Source organism: Vidua macroura, chromosome 2, assembly GCF_024509145.1.
Source record: "Vidua macroura isolate BioBank_ID:100142 chromosome 2, ASM2450914v1, whole genome shotgun sequence".
NCBI classification, from domain to species: Eukaryota; Metazoa; Chordata; class Aves; order Passeriformes; family Viduidae; genus Vidua; species Vidua macroura.
Genome location: NC_071572.1, coordinates 88,431,479 through 88,447,746, shown reverse-complemented (window position 1 = coordinate 88,447,746; position 16,268 = coordinate 88,431,479). Strand labels below are relative to the sequence as shown.

The following is a 16,268-nucleotide window of genomic DNA, read 5'->3' as shown; positions in this document are numbered from 1 at the left end:
ATGAAGATGTGAATTACCCATTCACTTTCATAGGAAAAAAGTATCATCTTCAGTACCAAGCTGCTGTCATACTGCAAATAATTTTTAGGTGAAAACAACCATTTCCAGTAGCAGCACTCCGTGAGTTACCAAGAGAATTCCTTTTCAAGGCCTTTAAGAAATGATATGTCAGTGACAGAGGGAGCTATAGTTAACATACTTTATTGTCAGGTTTCAAGCCAAAATTAAAATTTGACATTGCTTATTTGTACTGTATAAAAACTTGACCTGATAAAGCAATAAAAGGGCTGGATCAGTAATCATTGATGCTTTAGGAAATTTTAGAAGAGCAGTTACAGAATTCATCCACTGATTGATAAATAAGATGTAACAGCTACCACTCAGTTTTGATCAGAGAGCATTTAAGGCTGTGTTTCTGATGCTGCTTGGGCTACAGCTTCTGTATCAGTATTGCAGAAGCACCTCCGCCTCCATTGCAGATTCCTGCAAGACCATATTGTCCTGGTTTCAAAGCATGTGCCATGTGAACGACAATTCTTGCTCCAGACATTCTAGATATAAGAAAAACAAAAGAACATAGCTTAGTTTAAAGGAAATTCTTAATTTGACCTACACAGGAAGAATACAGTACCAACAAAAAACCTGAAACAATCCTTTTGTCTGCAGTTCTGTGTAGTACAGAATAAGTACTGGAGCTAGAGAGGAATAAACACAAAGGTTCTTAAACACAGCATTTTTGTTTGTGTATGTATAGCTAAAGTTTCTTTGGGAAAAAGAAATCACCTCTATATCAGCCTGTATTACATGCAGTACCTCTACATGCAGCAAAGCTCTTTCAAAGAAGGGAACAAATCTCCCACAACCAAATCAATAATAAGGATTAAATTCAAACATACCCTTATTTGCTTAAAACTTGTTTACCTAGAAGACAATGCCTCTGTGCAGAGCAAAACCCAGAGCTTATTTTGCTTACCCTATTGGATGTCCAAGAGAGACGGCGCCTCCATTAATATTTACTTTTTGTGGATCAATGCCCAGCATTTTAATATTGGCCAGCACCACAACACTGAATGCTTCGTTAATTTCCCACATTGCAATATCTTCTTTTTTCAGGCCTGTCTCACTTAGAATCTAGAAATAATACAAAATAATTATTACTATGAAAAAAATGAGGAAACTAATTAAAGAAATAATAGGTCTATTTTGAAGTCAGTGACTCAGGCTGCCCATACTCTGATTCACAAATTCACATTTAGGAACCTCTTTGTCAGATGGGAAAAGCAAAACTGAGGGACTCAACCACAAACTTGAGTTTTCACCAAAGAAGGAATAGAGAGCAGCCCATGCCAAGGGTGCATTTCCATCACACAACACTAAGACTGCTGCTACAGTAAGTCCATTTAAAATTACACAGTACTGCCTCACACCGTACAGTGCTCTTCAGTTCCTTTTAGAATGAGTCTGTCCTTGTATAACCATACTTATTTTGCTTTTTGGCCATACAAGCTGTGAAACTTCAAAGGTGTAAACATGCCCAAAGTTGCTAAAAGCAGTATAGAACAACAGTCTCTTTCAAAACCAGTGTGAGAAATTCGTTAACTCAGAAGATCTGCAGTCTAGCCTTGGTCCTCTGTAAAACATCTGTTCTTTGTAATTATCATTATAATTTCAATCCTAATTTAAGAAGACCCACTGAGAGGGGATGAACCAACAGTGGAATGCTAGGGAAGCTTGTTTTTTTCCAAAACCCACTCAGTTTTATTCTTACCTTAGGAACAGCATATGCAGGTGCAATTGGAAAGTCAATAGGATCAACAGCAGCATCTGCAAAAGCTGCAAAAAGAAAAAAAAAACAGAAAAGGTGTTTAAAGACCTTGTGTTTTTATCATACGTGATTTTCTTTGCAAGCAGCAAACACTGCCAAGATACAGGAATTCTGAAATAGCTGCATCTAAAATGTAGTGCCTAAGTAAGCCACACAATAATATTTTCAGATTTTTATTATTATATATAGAAAATTCTGTTTATGGTCAAAACAAGTGTTAACACTTGAAATTTCAAGGACTGTACTGGGAAGATGCAGCCATAATGTCAGGTAACCAGCCAAACAGAACTCCCAGTCTGAGAGCACACTATAGGAGTATTTTCCAGGACTTTCCTAGAGGTAAGGAAGATCATACCTACTATCCTTGCCAAAGGTTTGACTTTCAGTCTCTTGGCTGCTTCTGTAGTCATCAGCACCAAAGCAGCTGCTCCATCATTCAGAGTACTGGCATTAGCAGCTGTAACTGTTCCTAGAAAAGGTAAAACACTCCTCAGACAGAGGTGAAAGTGTTATGCAAAACAGCTCATGTATATCCTGTTAACGATTGTTTTTCCCTGAGTTCATTGAACAAGAAGTCTTAATCATTTGGTGAAACCTGTTGCACTGAGTTAACTAAAAATGAGTTGTTTTTTGATATCTGTTTGATGAAACAAATGCATCCATAGGTACTTGTATCCTTATCCCAGTGCCAGTTTAGATCATGCCTTCCTTGGCAGCTGCATTGCTGGCATTGTCACAGAATTCCAGCTCAGGAAGGGTTGTGAATGAGGGGCAGTTTTGAGTTAGCCAGGAAGGTTTATCAATTACAGATTCAGGAAGCAATGGCAACTCTGTAAACCCACTCCAGCTCCACAGGAACAGGAGTTTACACTTGGCAGAGACCAAAGCCAACAGTGAAACTGTCTGTCACTCTTTTTAAGGTAAATGTCCCAAACAGAGTTGTTCAATGGTATAAGGTCTTTGGACCATCTTTTAATCTACGTCAGTTCATGCTGTGTTGCAGCATGTTTCTTCATCTCAGCAGACATTTAAAAATAAAAGGGCTGTTGTTGGGCATTTAAGCTCTTGTGAACAGTACTCTCCACCCTGACAAAGCATCCCTGCACTCGGCAGAAAATTAAGCAGTTCTGTTAATGATATTTACCGTTTTCTTTTTGGAAAACAGCTTTCAGCTTTGGAACTTTACTGAAATCGACACGTTTGTATTCTTCATCTTCTTTCACTTCTGTATCTGGCTTCCCTGAAATTCAGATTTGGTTTAGTATTTTGTAGTACAGTTGACTAAATACTGCCTTATATAAATAACTTATTTCAGTAAAAAAATGCAAATGCATGTAAAATGCACATCAAGAAATGTGCTTACATAAATTGAAAAAAGTTATTCCTTAATCAAATTTATTTACAGCAAATCCATTTATACTTCCCAGTGGCCAAACAAAAAGGACAAAGACCCTATCTTTAAAGTAAATTAAAACAAATAGATACAAATAGATGTACTTAAGCCATAAGTAAATTCAACAGCTAACTTTCATTTAGACAGAGAAAAAAAAAAAGATATGGGGTGCAACATTAAAGAAAAACTGAAAAACAAAAACCAGATGACAGGTCACTGACTGCTGTTCACCAAAAGTCTGCCTAACAGAAAATTCTTAAGTGATCAAAATTAATGTTCCTGAGATTCACATGTTTAAACAATACAATTTGCACTGAACACAGACAACATGACAGCTTTCTATAAGAAACAAAAATCATCTCCTCACACCTTTCCACAATACCTTTTTTTGAAATAGTGACAGGAACTATTTCATTTTTCAGTACTCCTGAGTCCCAGGCTGTTTTGCTCTTGGTGTAAGAGCCTATGGCATAAGTGTCTTGCTCCTCTCTGGAAATAGTGAACTTCTTTGCAGTGTTCTCAGCACAGTTGCCCTTGGAGGAAATCAGGCCTGTTAGGTTTGGCATTCCTGAAGATGCAAAGCTCAACTGAAGCTCAACAACTGAAAAAACCTCAACCAGCCGATTTCCAGAACTGATTGTGACTAATATTTGGTGTCCATTTCTGATTTGCACAGTCATGAACAAATAGTAACTAGTGGTTTTAAAATATAATCGTCAGACTTAGCACCTTTATAAGGAAAGTTCCCTTATGGCTTTGATAATCTGGATCCAGAAAACATTTGCTTTTTTTTTTTTTTTTTTCAGTTAAACTGCATGCAAAAGTAAGTTTAAAGTGCTTAGGGCTGACATCTTCAGAGACTGAAGATCATTGTTCAGCCACAGAACCACATGCTCACATCATTTTCCTAGTGTTTCCACTCCATTATTGCCCTGCCTATTCCAAAGCTTACAACAACAGGTCAACACACAGGGCTTACTTAGCCTTCAGAATCTCAAAAATAAAAGTATGCATCCCTTTTTTCTAATAACTGGAATGAAATAAGTAGAATGAAACAACCAAATTATTTTATATATAGGCAAATCATTATTGTAATTATATACTCACACTTCATTATCATCACTGTCTAAATATCCAGTGACAAAATTTTAAAAAAATCATTTAGTCAACTGGAAAGATTTGCCCTTGAAGAGGTTTTGCTCCACCTCTCATTTCATTAGAAAATTCAATGAATCAACACAAAACCCTTTAGTATTGTGTCTCTCCAGATCTTCAAATAAGGAGGTTCACTTCTATGTAATTAATGAATTTAAAGTCTTCAAACCTCAAAGCACCAGCAACTTAGGCTATTGCCAAAACACAGACAAGAGTAAGTTCCCAGAGCCACCCTATGGGCTTTCCTGTATGCTCTCACACAGACTTTCTGAACAACCTACATCTGCTCTAAGACAGACAAAAGGTTCCAACATGCTGTCCCAATCTGTTAAAACTTGGTGTATTATAACCAACTGCTAGAATTTTTCCTCACATGAGGGAACTATCTAAATCTTTAGATTCCTATAAAATTCTCACATTCAAAATCCATTTTAGCTGAAATGTGGGAATTAATTTCAACATTCCCACATAGCCTAAGCACTAGAGTGCAAAAGGAATAAATCATACACAAGTGAGGTCTGTACCAAATCTATGGATCAAAGTAAACATTCTTCATGACATTTTCCTGTATCCCAGCAAGAACACCAACTGATCAATCAATAATGCCCTACAGCTGTGAATTACCACTGGTAAAGGTCAGAAATATTCATAAGCTGAAAGTAGCTGTTCTCTTTTCATACTTTTCTTCCCTGGTGATTGTTCTTGACTGTCTTTGCATCAGTTGTTTTCCAAACCCATCCTAAGTTTGCCCTTGTTTGTCCAATTTAAGTTACCCTGCTGATGAGTAAGCACACCAGCTGACTCAAACCTTCCCACAGGAGATATGAGATGTGTACTCTGGGGGAGGCAAAAACAAGGGCCTGTTGGATCCTTCAGAGCAGATATCCTCAAAGACACCAACTTGACTGCTCCCTCCCTCAGATGGAGCAACAGCAACTCATCAGTAGCAGAATTAATTTTTCTCTTAATCCTTGCTTTAGGTTATTCAGACTGCAGAGACAGGTAATTACTAACACACAAACTGCTGTGCTATTGTGGTCTTCTGTCCAGTCCCTCCATTACAGCTACTGCAGGAAACCTGGAAATGGAAGACTTTTTCCTGCTCATATCCAGGCTTGCCAGACGAAGCAGTTTCATAACAACTATAAGCAAGCTTTTCAGATCTGCATCAGGTCTATCTATGGTTGATACATGAGCACTCTGCAGGAATATTTACCATATGGATATGGTTGTAAGCATCTGTCAGCCCATCTTTTACTATTAGGTCTTCCAGCTTTACTCCTCCATAAGGTGTTGCTCCTCTGCTCATCGTGTAAGGAACATTAGACATGCTCTCCATTCCACCAGCAACCATGACATCCTGCCCAAAGGAAACAAGATAAAATTAATAATCATGCAGTGTGTTCTCCATGACTTTTTGTAGAAACAGTATTAGTAAAAGCTTAAGCATGGGCACTTCGTATTTCTGAGAAGTCTTAGAGAAGGAGATAAAAAGAACACCCTTTAAGCATTTAAAAAGCAAACAACAGGAACAACTGAAGAGAGTTAATCCATCCTGGCAGAAACATGACATGAAGTAATAAAGAAAAGAAAGAAGGCTGGAGACAAAACTATTGAAAAGACAGATAAATTGGAAAGGTAGTGGAGATATGGAGGCAGCAGCAGACTAGAGGAACAAGAGTCCCTGGCATTTCAATTCCATTAAGTGAAAGACCTGGAGAGAGAGCCAATACGATTGTGTATATAATGGTGTACACTGACTCAAGCCATTGGGAACCATCACTGTTATACCACAGATACCTCACAGCCCACAGCCAGGAAAAACAAACCAATACCAACCCCCCCATAATTAACAGCTCTAAGAGACTAATAACTGGCGGAACCTCTGATTTTGCTGAGACTGGCAGCACAGCTTGTGTGATTAATTCAGCTCAAAATTCCAGTTCTATTCAGAGCTCATGGCCTACATCTGTCAAACCAACCAAAGGCACAACCACTCTCATGAAGTCATTGGATATAAATGACTAAATCCAAATGTAGCTGTTTACAAAGATATGCTGGGCCTGGTTCAAAGTCTGGTGACAAGATTTCCATCAACTTCAGCAGGCCCCAGACAAAGTGCTGTTTTCTGCAGACCAAGGCCAAAGCAATAAAGCAGTTGCTTAACTCCAGTTACACTGTGATTTCCACAGAAGGGCCATCAAAACCTAAACACTTTACTTTTGTTGTAAACACACACACAAAAGTATTCTTCACTTACTTTTAAAGCAAAAAATATATATAATTGAACTGATAATATTTTCACTTCAGAGAACCAAAGATGCTGCCAAAATGCTTTGGGTGTGGAATTAAAAACAAAATGGAAATGTCTTTCTTCACATTCATACTTCTCCCACATTCTTTGCTGCACAGCATTTAATGGCTTACTGACAAGGATGTATTATTCTATCCTCCCATCAAGTGACAGATTTTTTTTCCCATTGTATAGAAAATGTTGTAAGAAAGTTGACAGAGATGAGCAATTCTCCTTCATCAAGCTCTGTAATGAAAAAGCTTATTCACCAACAATAAATTCTGCTTCTTCTAAAACAATAAAAAAGCCTGAAAGATCTTTAGTGTACTTGGAAAAAACATTGCTTGAACATGTGTATTTAATTCATTTAAATGTTAACACTGTCTGAAAGTCAAGTCACCAAAAACTAAGTACAAAAAAATTTCTTCACCTTCTCAAAACAGAAAGCTTGAAAATTCCTTTAATTATATTTTGGGGCTGGACTGGTAGGTGGGGTGGTGGTAGAGCAGTAGAGAGATGAGGTAAATACCCCCCAAACAATCCACCTGTTTCTTCAGCTCTAAAAACACATCTGAATTTTCTAACTGTAGTATTTACTTACTTCTCTGTTTTGAATTCAAACATACTTAAACAATTATAAAATTAGTGTTGCATAAACAAAACAAACCCCTGCTAATTAGCTTTATTATCCCAAGCCAAAACGCAATCCCAAATCAAAGAGCGCAGCCATTGGTAGGACAGAATCTACAACATTAACTGTGTGGTTTTCTCCACAGCACAGCACAAAATCCACGTACCTGACTTCCACACATCAGGCTTTGTGCTGCCATCATGATTGATTTCATTCCTGAAGCGCAGACTTTATTGACAGTGGTGGTAGGAGTGGCGATTGGCAGACCTGAGTCAAAGAAGTTTGTACAGCTGTTATTTGAAGGGTAGACTTCAATAATTGGTGTTTCAGCAACATTTCATATGGCACCAATCTTTATCTAAGCCCAGGATATCCAGCTTGCACTGTTTAGCCTGCCAAGGCAATCTACACTTATCCATAGTTACCAGCCTTCTTGGAAACCCCTGTTGTTTTTCCCTTCCAACAACTGACTTGTGATAAGGGGAAAGGCAAGGAAATGGAAGATCAAGGAAGGTACTCCAGAACTGTTCTTGTTCCCAAAACCCTGATCCCTGCCTCTAAGTAGCATCCAAGGCTGAAAAAGCATGAATAAGCTGCAGAATTCAGCAACTGGCAACAAGACAGACCTCAGGCAAGGCTGGGCTGGGCTCTGAGCACCCTGGTCTAATAGAAGGTGTCCTTGCCCGGGGCAGGTGGGTTGGAACAAGATCTTTAAGGTCCCTTCCAACTCAAGACACTATATAATTCTGTGAATGAAAAGAGCCATATTTATCACTTTGCCTAACATGGAAATAGTTCTCTCTCCTTCAAAAATGTACAACAGATCCAAGAAAGTACATAGTTCCTCCCTGACCTACGGGCTTGGCAGGAAACATGCTAAGGTATGGAATCCCACCCCAACAGAAGAAAGGAGAAGAAAAAAATTTCTGCACCCCACTAACTTTCACCTTATAGCTAACATACAGTGAATCCTTCCAGTGTCAGCTCCAGACTCCACAAGGAAGATGACTTGTACATACTCATGTGTTGAAGGGAACTCACTGACTCTTTATCCAGTAAGAATTAAGAATAATGAATGATACACTGAAGAAAAAAAAAGTCTGTTTTGTGAAAGATTCAGAGCAGCATCCATCGTTAATGTAAAGTGCTGTGGAATTACCAGCCTGGTCTCCAGTAGTGTCTTCTCCAGGTTCTGCAAACACTGTAAGCAATAACACCCCACTTGCACAAGTGCAACATGGACCCTTCACCCATCACAGGGCAAAAAGCATCCAGTGACTGCCCTGACAAAGGGCTGCCCACCACTCTGCTTTAACTCACAGCCCAATAGATTCCAGCTACATAAAGACAGAAAACCTTCAACCCCAGTGTCAAGAGAAGGAATACCTGCACCCAAAACTGCTTGTCTTGCCGGAGCTTGTCCTTGTCCAGCCTGCAGGACATTGCCCATATAGGCCTCTTTCACTTCTTCTGCAGGGATTCCTACAAAACAAAATTGTTTTGATTCAGGATCCTTTTGACAAAGGTTCCCATTGAAGTTTTCTACTAAAGACTAATGAAACTTGTCACATCCAACCCATGTGCTAATAGAACCCAGGCCCCAGTGGGTGCATTCCAGATCTCTATCCTTATATTCATGGAGTATATTCATGGAACTGGTGATCCCTCTAGAAGATAATTCCCCTGTCACCCTGCAGGACAAGCTGCAGTTATTTCACTGAAGTCAACATTTCCAAGTCTTACTAATCACCTGGGAAGCTCAATTTTCATGGATTGTTAAATGCACAAAACTTTTTTTGTTCTAGAATTATGTCTAAAGACAGTTTTGTTTGTTTAGCAAGGGCAAGTCAAGGCCACAGCAAGCTGCCACCACAAAGAAGAGGTCTGCTCTCCTGCTGCATCTCTTGCAACAGCCCTGGTGTCCAAGTTCTTGTAGTATTAACCCTCCACTCCCCTAAAAACGTTTTTGCTAGATTGAATCCATCAAAAGGCTGACAAGGCTGTCCTTCAAGTACATGTGCCCACATAAAAAACAGGCAGGAAAACGAAAGGGTACTAGTCTCAGCAGCAAGTAGCCTTTGCATCAGCTTACACATCCCAACAAACCAAAAATCATGTTCAATCACATTTGGACTAGCACAGATAGCCTTAGGCTATATTCTGCTCCTAGAAGCAGCACTTAACTCAGATTGAACCAAAGCCTGACACTCAACTTTACTTAAATGGCTTTTGTGCATAGACTTAAAAATGCCACAGGAGCAAAAAACCCAGGACATTGCAGGTTTGTTTCATTACCAAGCCATTGAAAAGACACTGAGCCACTTTTCTTTGCCACAGGACAAAAAAATGTGCATACATACCTGCTCTGTCAATTGCTCCCTTAATTGCAATGGAACCAAGTTTAGTGGCTGGCAGTGATGAAAGAGATCCTTGGAAAGATCCAATAGGTGTCCTGACAGCACTTGCTATCACCACCTCCTAAGTGTGGAAGAACAGAGTAAAAGTCACAATCTCTCTCACAATTGCACACATATACCAGTATTTTCGAAATGTATCTACTTTTTATTATTTCATTGATGTCACAGCTTCTCTTTCATCCTGCAATTGTTTCAGAGCACTAAAATCTGTATTAACGCATGCAGCATGGAGAGTAAACATAAAGAGATTGGTGTGCAGCTGCAGCACTACAGCCTTAGGATCACTGAGCTGTGGTGAGATGGCTCACATGGCTGGAGTGCTGCCATGCAGGGAAAAGGGCTCTCCAGGAAGGACAGGTCAAGAAGAAAAGGCAAGGGGGGAGAGGAGAGGTCTTGCACTTTTATGGGACAGAACAGGTGGAGTGCATTGAGCTCAGCCTTGGCATTGATGATGCTTGCAAGAATCTTGAACATCCTAGAGCAAAGGGGGATCAAAGAAAGCTGGCTGATGTTCAAAGATGACCTCCTCTGAGCTCCAGAGCAATCCATTCCAACAAGCAGTAAGTTGGGTAAAAATGTCAGGATGGATACCAAAACTCACACACAAAAATGAGACATACAGGAGACGGAAATAGGGACAAAGAATTTGGCACACAGTCTGAGCATGCAGGGATGAGGTCATGAAAGCCAAGAACTGAATCTGGCAAGGGATGTCAAAAGCAACAGGAAGGGCTTCCCTGAGCACTAAGAAGCAAGGAAATTATGGGCCTGCTTGGTGACAAAGGACAAGGCTGAACACCGAATGCCTTCTTTGCCTCAGTCTTCAGTACTAAGACCAGGTTTCAGGAATCCCAGGCCCCAGCGACTGCGGGAACGGTGGGGCAAGGAAAACGCACTCTTGGTGGAAGAGGAACATGTCAGGGCAAACTGGGCATACATAAATCCATTGGTCCTGACCAGATGCCCCCATGAGTTCTGTGGGAGCTGGCAGGTGATTTTCTTAAGGTCATTTTCAATAATGGTCACAGCAATTATGTGTGGTGCCCAAGGACTGGAGAAAAGCCAAGCATTACTCCAATCCTCAAGAAGGGTAAGAAAGAGGACCCAGGGAACTACAGGTCAGTGAGACATCTTAATCCCTGGAAAGGTGATGAAACAACTAATCCTAAAAAAAACATTTACATGAACAAGAAAATCATCAGGAGTCATCAGCATGGATTCACCAAGGGAAAGCCATGCTCAGCTGAACTGCCAGCCTTCTACAGTGAAGTGACTGGTTTGGTAGAGGAGGGGAGAGCAGACATGGTCTACCTGGACTCCAGTGAGGCTTTCACCACTGTCTCCCATAAAATCCTCCTACAGAAGCTAATTAACTATGGGCTAGACAAGCAGACAGCAAGGGGGATAGAAAAGGGCTGAATGGCCAGGCTGGGGGTGGTGATAGAGGTACAAAGTCTGGTTAGAGGCCAGTTACCAGTGATCAGTACTGGGTCCAGTCCTGTGTAACATCTTCATTAATGAACTAGATAATGGTGCAGTGCACCCTCAGCAGGTTTGCTGGTGGCACCAAACCGGGAGGAGTGGCTGATACACCAAAAGGCTGTACTGCCACAGAGAACTTCAACAGTAGCACCTCACCATGAATATTAATACTGCAAGGAAGGGTGAAAAGAAGGTAGAGCCAAACTCTTTTCAGTGGTGCACAGATTGACACAATGCAATTGACACAAAGGAGTTCCCACTGAACATAAGGAAACACTTCTCCACTGGGAGTGTGGCTGAACTCTGGCACAGTTACCCAGAGTGGTTGTGAAGTCTCCACCCCTGGATATATTCAAAAGCCCAGGTGCCAGCAGAAGGTGTAAGCTGCAGTTTAAGACATGGTATGACATTCAGCCCTATACTAGTAGTAAAGACAATTTACTCTTCTTTTGCTTCTTAGCTTTAGTGCTACATCCACATGTGCACCTGATAACTCTGTGAGAGCAGCATGAGAATCTGGCACCAAAAAGATGCACATGTCAGACCTCTGGCTGCCCCTGACATCTGTCAAGAAGCAGCAATGATTGCTTCCAGCTGTACTGGTTTCAGTGAAAGTTAACCACGAAGCTTTACAGGGACTGGTCATGAGGGTTTTTCTATTTAGACAGACAGGCAAAAAAAAACACTAGAAAAAAAAAAAAAAATAAAGACAAATGATACTTGTTTAAAACTGCAAAGGGTTGTCTCTTCCTGTATCCCCTTCATCATGATAGACTTCAGTAAGAGTAACAAACTTGTCTTCATATTTCATGTTGTAACAGCAAGTTGCAGGATAACACAAATAATTTCAAAAGGATCAGTTGATATCAGCTGTATTTTCCCATTCTGGGTTGATAGTTATATGAAGCTTACATCAGCTGACACACTTCTAATTTTGTCCCACATTTAGCAAATCAAAATAAAAATGACAATCTGACTTACTTCAGATTTTGCAGTAAAATGTGGCTTGGGCACAGGTGACATTGCCTTTAAGCCAGGTTTTTTGTGACGATTTTCTTAAAAATGTCAGTGATTAACAAAGAAATCTAAAATAGCAGTTTATTAGTCAGATAGTGCTTTATACTTACATTTAAAGTACGCTGTGATGAATAGCCACGGCTTGTATACTTCAGAGCCTGAAAACAAGAAAGTTCTCAGAATCTCACATCAAGAAAGCCAATGCCATAATGTTTCATTATGTAATGTACCCATTTTCATAGAAGTCATTACTTCAAAAATTAAAATCTAAGAAACACTGGAAAAATATGAAAAAAAATCATAACATGCCTTTGAAAAGAAGTGTAGTCTAGTACAGTCTCACCATAACATCTGTGATAAACAAATACTCCTTCAAAAAACAATGCCAAATTCTTTTTGTCCAAGTCTGTTATGTACACCTATAGCATATATCGAAGCCAGGGGTGAGTGCTGTTATCTTGAAAACGTTTACTAGTCCCTCTGTCTGCTTCCCTGGACTTTGTTCATTCATTTCTATCATTAACTCCACTGCTTTTAAACAGTGGCAGTTTGCAGCTACAGCTTCCACTTCCTTGGTGTTTTATGAACAAAAATGAAGATAAATTCAGAATATTACATCAAGATAGGATAATAAAACAAAACCAAGAAAAAGGGATCATTTGAGCAGTCTAATTCACTGGCCAGTAGCTTCATCTAATTAAGCACTGCAAGGATACAAAGTTATATCTGTAGGTATTGTTCCATATATTAACAGAGGGATCTTTCCATTAGTGGCTTAAACCACTTTCTTCAGCCATTTCCTGAGACAACATTTCAGCACACTGGAAACTTCTGGCCTTCTATCTGTAATTACTGAATTACAGCTAAATAAATACTAACTTAAAAGAACTGCTTAAGGTCACCACAAGAACATCACGAATTTTATAAACTAGACAATGCCTTCTGGTTGTGTCTTAACACAAAAATTTAGCCTGTTTCTCCTCTTCATTTGCCAACCTTCAACAAAAGGCTGATTTTTTTTTTTTTACTGTTCTGAATTAGTTGTTTGATTTTTGTTTTGTTTGGGGATTTTTGTCTGGTTTTCTCCCCAGCTCAAGTTATAATAGCCAGCAGGAAGTTTTAAATTAAACTTCTTCCTGAGAAATAATTATGTCCCTTACAGGGCTTTAACAGCAGTGCTTTCAAGGGTTAGTGTTAAAAAAATAAAGCCTAACCAAGCCTAGCAAAATAAATACCTATACTACCATAAATACTCTTACTGCACAACGCCTGAAATTTAACCTGGACTAACCAGACAATTGTTCACCAAGTGCAACTGGCGTCTGCTAGGAGTATTCATGCTCTGTCAGGAAGGAAGGACCCACTTCCATAGCTGGTAAAATGCAACCTGGAGCTTTGCATATGGCAATTCGGATGCGATCCACTTGCCCTCGTTTTCTTCCCAGCACGGCTCCCTGCAGCCGTGCCGGATGCCAGCGCCCCAGCAAGGCAGGCACAGCCAGCACCTGCACCCAACAGTGCCGGCAGCGCTGCCAGGCACGCAGGCTTTGGGGGCAGCAGCATCCCATGCCTAGCTGAGAAACAACACCTACAGGCGTAAATTTATATCTTTACACTGCTTAATTAGAGGAATCCAACCCGAGTGCTGGCCCAGCCCTATGGCTGCACATCCTTACGGCTGCAGCGGTACGGACAGGGCTCGGCAGCCGCGGCACTGGCGGCGCCGACAGTGGAAAAAGCCGCGCTCAGGATCGCGGATAAAGGTCCCGCCGGGCTTAGTGCGGGGCCCGGGGCTGCGGGGGCGGGAGAGGCCGCCCTTCACCCACCAGCGGCTTCGCCCTTCACCCCCACCCGGCCCGGGACCCGCTCCCTCCGCGCGGCTGCCTCCCGGGCCGGGGGTTCCCGCAAGGGTGAGGGGAGGGGGCGCAGCCGCCCCGCCGCAGGGGCGCTGTGACCTTGGCCGAGCCTCTCCGGGCCCGGCGGCGGGGCCGGGGCTGCGCAGGGAAGGAGAAGGTAAAGCCGAGCCCGGGGTCGCCTCACCCGCAGCAGCCCCGCGGCCGGCCGCCGCCCGCACAGCATCGCCCCCGCTGCCGCCGCCATGTTCCCGCCGGCGCCCCCGTCACCTTCACGGCCCCGCCGTCCCCGCCTATAGCCGGCGGCGCCCCGCCCTCTGCCCACTGCCATTGGCCCCGCGGCGCAGGGCGGTGCCACACCCGCTCCTGCCATTGGCTGGCGCGGAAGGCGGGTGGCGACGTCAGAGGGGCCGGCGAGTGCGGTGCCGCGCCGCTGTTGCCGCGTGTGCGGGACCGCCCCACCCCGGGGGTCCCGTCCGGCTGGACATAGGCGGAATTCCTCCACGGAAATGGGGATTAGACATCGGAACGGGCTGCCCAGGGAGGCGGTGGAGTCACCGTCCCTGGAGGTGTTTATTGAAAGAGTGGGCGTGGCACTCAGGGCCATGGCCTGGTTGACACGGCGGTGCTGGGCCACAGGTTGGACTCGATGATCCCGGAGGTCTTTTCCGACCGAACGGATTCTGCGGTTCCGCAGCGTCAGGCGCGTTCCTCTCGCCGGCGGTGCTGCCTCTCGGGGACCAGGCGGGGCAGGGGCTGCGGGGGACGGCCCGGGGCGCGGGGCAGACAGCCTGGGATGCCGCGCTGAGAAGGAAAATCACTGGTAGCGAACTGTATGGAGACCGCGTGGAAGATCCTTGCGGGAAAAGAACCAGCCCCGGGCCGTATGTCCTCTCCGCCACCAAGCCTGCGCTCCGCCCCTCCTCGGCCCGGCCCTTGCCCGCCTCACGCTGCAGGCTAAACTGACCTGAGCCGCGGACATTTAATCCCGTATCGGAGGTATCCTGGGCGCGGCAAGGTCGGCGGGGATGAAAGCACCGAGTATTGCTGAGCCCGGGACGCTTTGTGTCTGGTGTGCCCTTGTGCCAGAGCTGCGTGCTGTTTTCAGAAGAGTCAGCAGTTTAACTCCCCCTAAAGCCCTTCCTGCCTGGCCATGGCATAAACCCCTAACATTGTTACCCCAGAGTTCAAACCTGGCCGAGAACGGTCCCGGCCGCCGCCTTCACGGAACGACTGATGCCAGCTCAACCCCAGCTGAGCCTCAGGATGCCCATCCCAGTCCCACGGTCATTTCTGCACTGTGCTTTCTCCCCTCACACTGTCTTGTCTCTGAACCTGGATTTGTAGACGAAGGCCAGCACAAAATCTCTACAGCTGTTTGCCAGCTTGACAGTGCCTGTCTTCACCCTGTCTCTCCACCATGCACAGAGCTAGGCCCGGGAAAGCCTGAAGCTTGGTTTTTTCCCGGTCTTGAGCTCTGTATGTCAAAGGAAGAGGTTCAAAACGCAAAGTGACTTTCTGCTGTAGCACACAGTCCAGGACAAGCAATTCTGTATTTGTTTCTGATCAGTCTCTTCTCAACCACTTTTTAATCCCTGAAGGAGTTAGTATACTGTTACAGTAACCCACAATTGAATGAAGCATTCCCCAGAGCTGAGGTCTACCAGTCACATAAACAAGCATTTACTTGCACCTTCCTCTTGTACCCTAAACTAGAAAAAATGCCAAGAACCAGGCTTTGGATATAGCACCTAGAAAGCAAGAGTATTTCAACAACCTGCTAACATCCATTTGCTACCTTGACTTTTTTTTTTTTTTTAAACTATTTGATCTTCACATTGTAGAACTAACATTTGTCAAAACTACTTCAATTGATTTTCTGTTTTATATCTCATTCATTCCCTGTGAGAGAAGATTTCAGTTTGTCTTTGCTCTCAAAAGTAAAATACTTCTTGCTTTCCATATATATCCAAAGATTCTCCAGACATGCAGCAAGAGGCTGACTGGGACAGGCACTGGTGAGGGAAGCATTTGTACTCCTTTGCTTCCTTGACTCTCAGTAGCTGATGCTCTAGTCTAGACCTTTCATTTAAAGACAGAGTTTTCAAGTTTAAACCAAAGATAACATAGGAACTGACAAATATTGTCTCAGGAAGAATTAAGGTTTTACTCTGAAAATATATATGTACCATATAGCAAAAA

General features: G+C 42.8%; 1 protein-coding gene across 1 annotated transcript; it reads right to left on the bottom strand.

The window, feature by feature from the left end:
- Positions 1 to 185: 185 nt before the first annotated feature.
- On the bottom strand, positions 186 to 14,332 carry ACAT1 (acetyl-CoA acetyltransferase 1). Its single transcript, XM_054003600.1, has 12 exons — positions 14,254 to 14,332; positions 12,324 to 12,371; positions 9,658 to 9,775; positions 8,684 to 8,779; positions 7,464 to 7,564; positions 5,590 to 5,733; positions 3,601 to 3,751; positions 2,970 to 3,065; positions 2,181 to 2,294; positions 1,769 to 1,833; positions 974 to 1,131; positions 186 to 551 (listed from the first exon to the last, which is right to left on the bottom strand). The coding sequence occupies exons 1-12, from the start codon at positions 14,311 to 14,313 to the stop codon at positions 431 to 433; spliced, it is 1,272 nt and encodes a 423-aa protein (XP_053859575.1). The 5' UTR covers positions 14,314 to 14,332; the 3' UTR covers positions 186 to 430.
- Positions 14,333 to 16,268: the final 1,936 nt, after the last annotated feature.

Bases quoted from the DNA above. Each gene is read 5' to 3' on its own strand.
- ACAT1 (XM_054003600.1), bottom strand. From the start codon at position 14,313: ATGGCGGCGGCAGCGGGGGCGATGCTGTGCGGGCGGCGGCCGGCCGCG. The intron at 7,565-8,683 runs GTATTCCTTCTC...TCTTTGACTCAG, and splicing joins ACAAGCAGTTTTGGGTGCAG to GTCTGCCAATCGCCACTCCT. The intron at 3,066-3,600 runs GTATTGTGGAAA...TCTGAATTTCAG, and splicing joins TGTCACTATTTCAAAAAAAG to GGAAGCCAGATACAGAAGTG.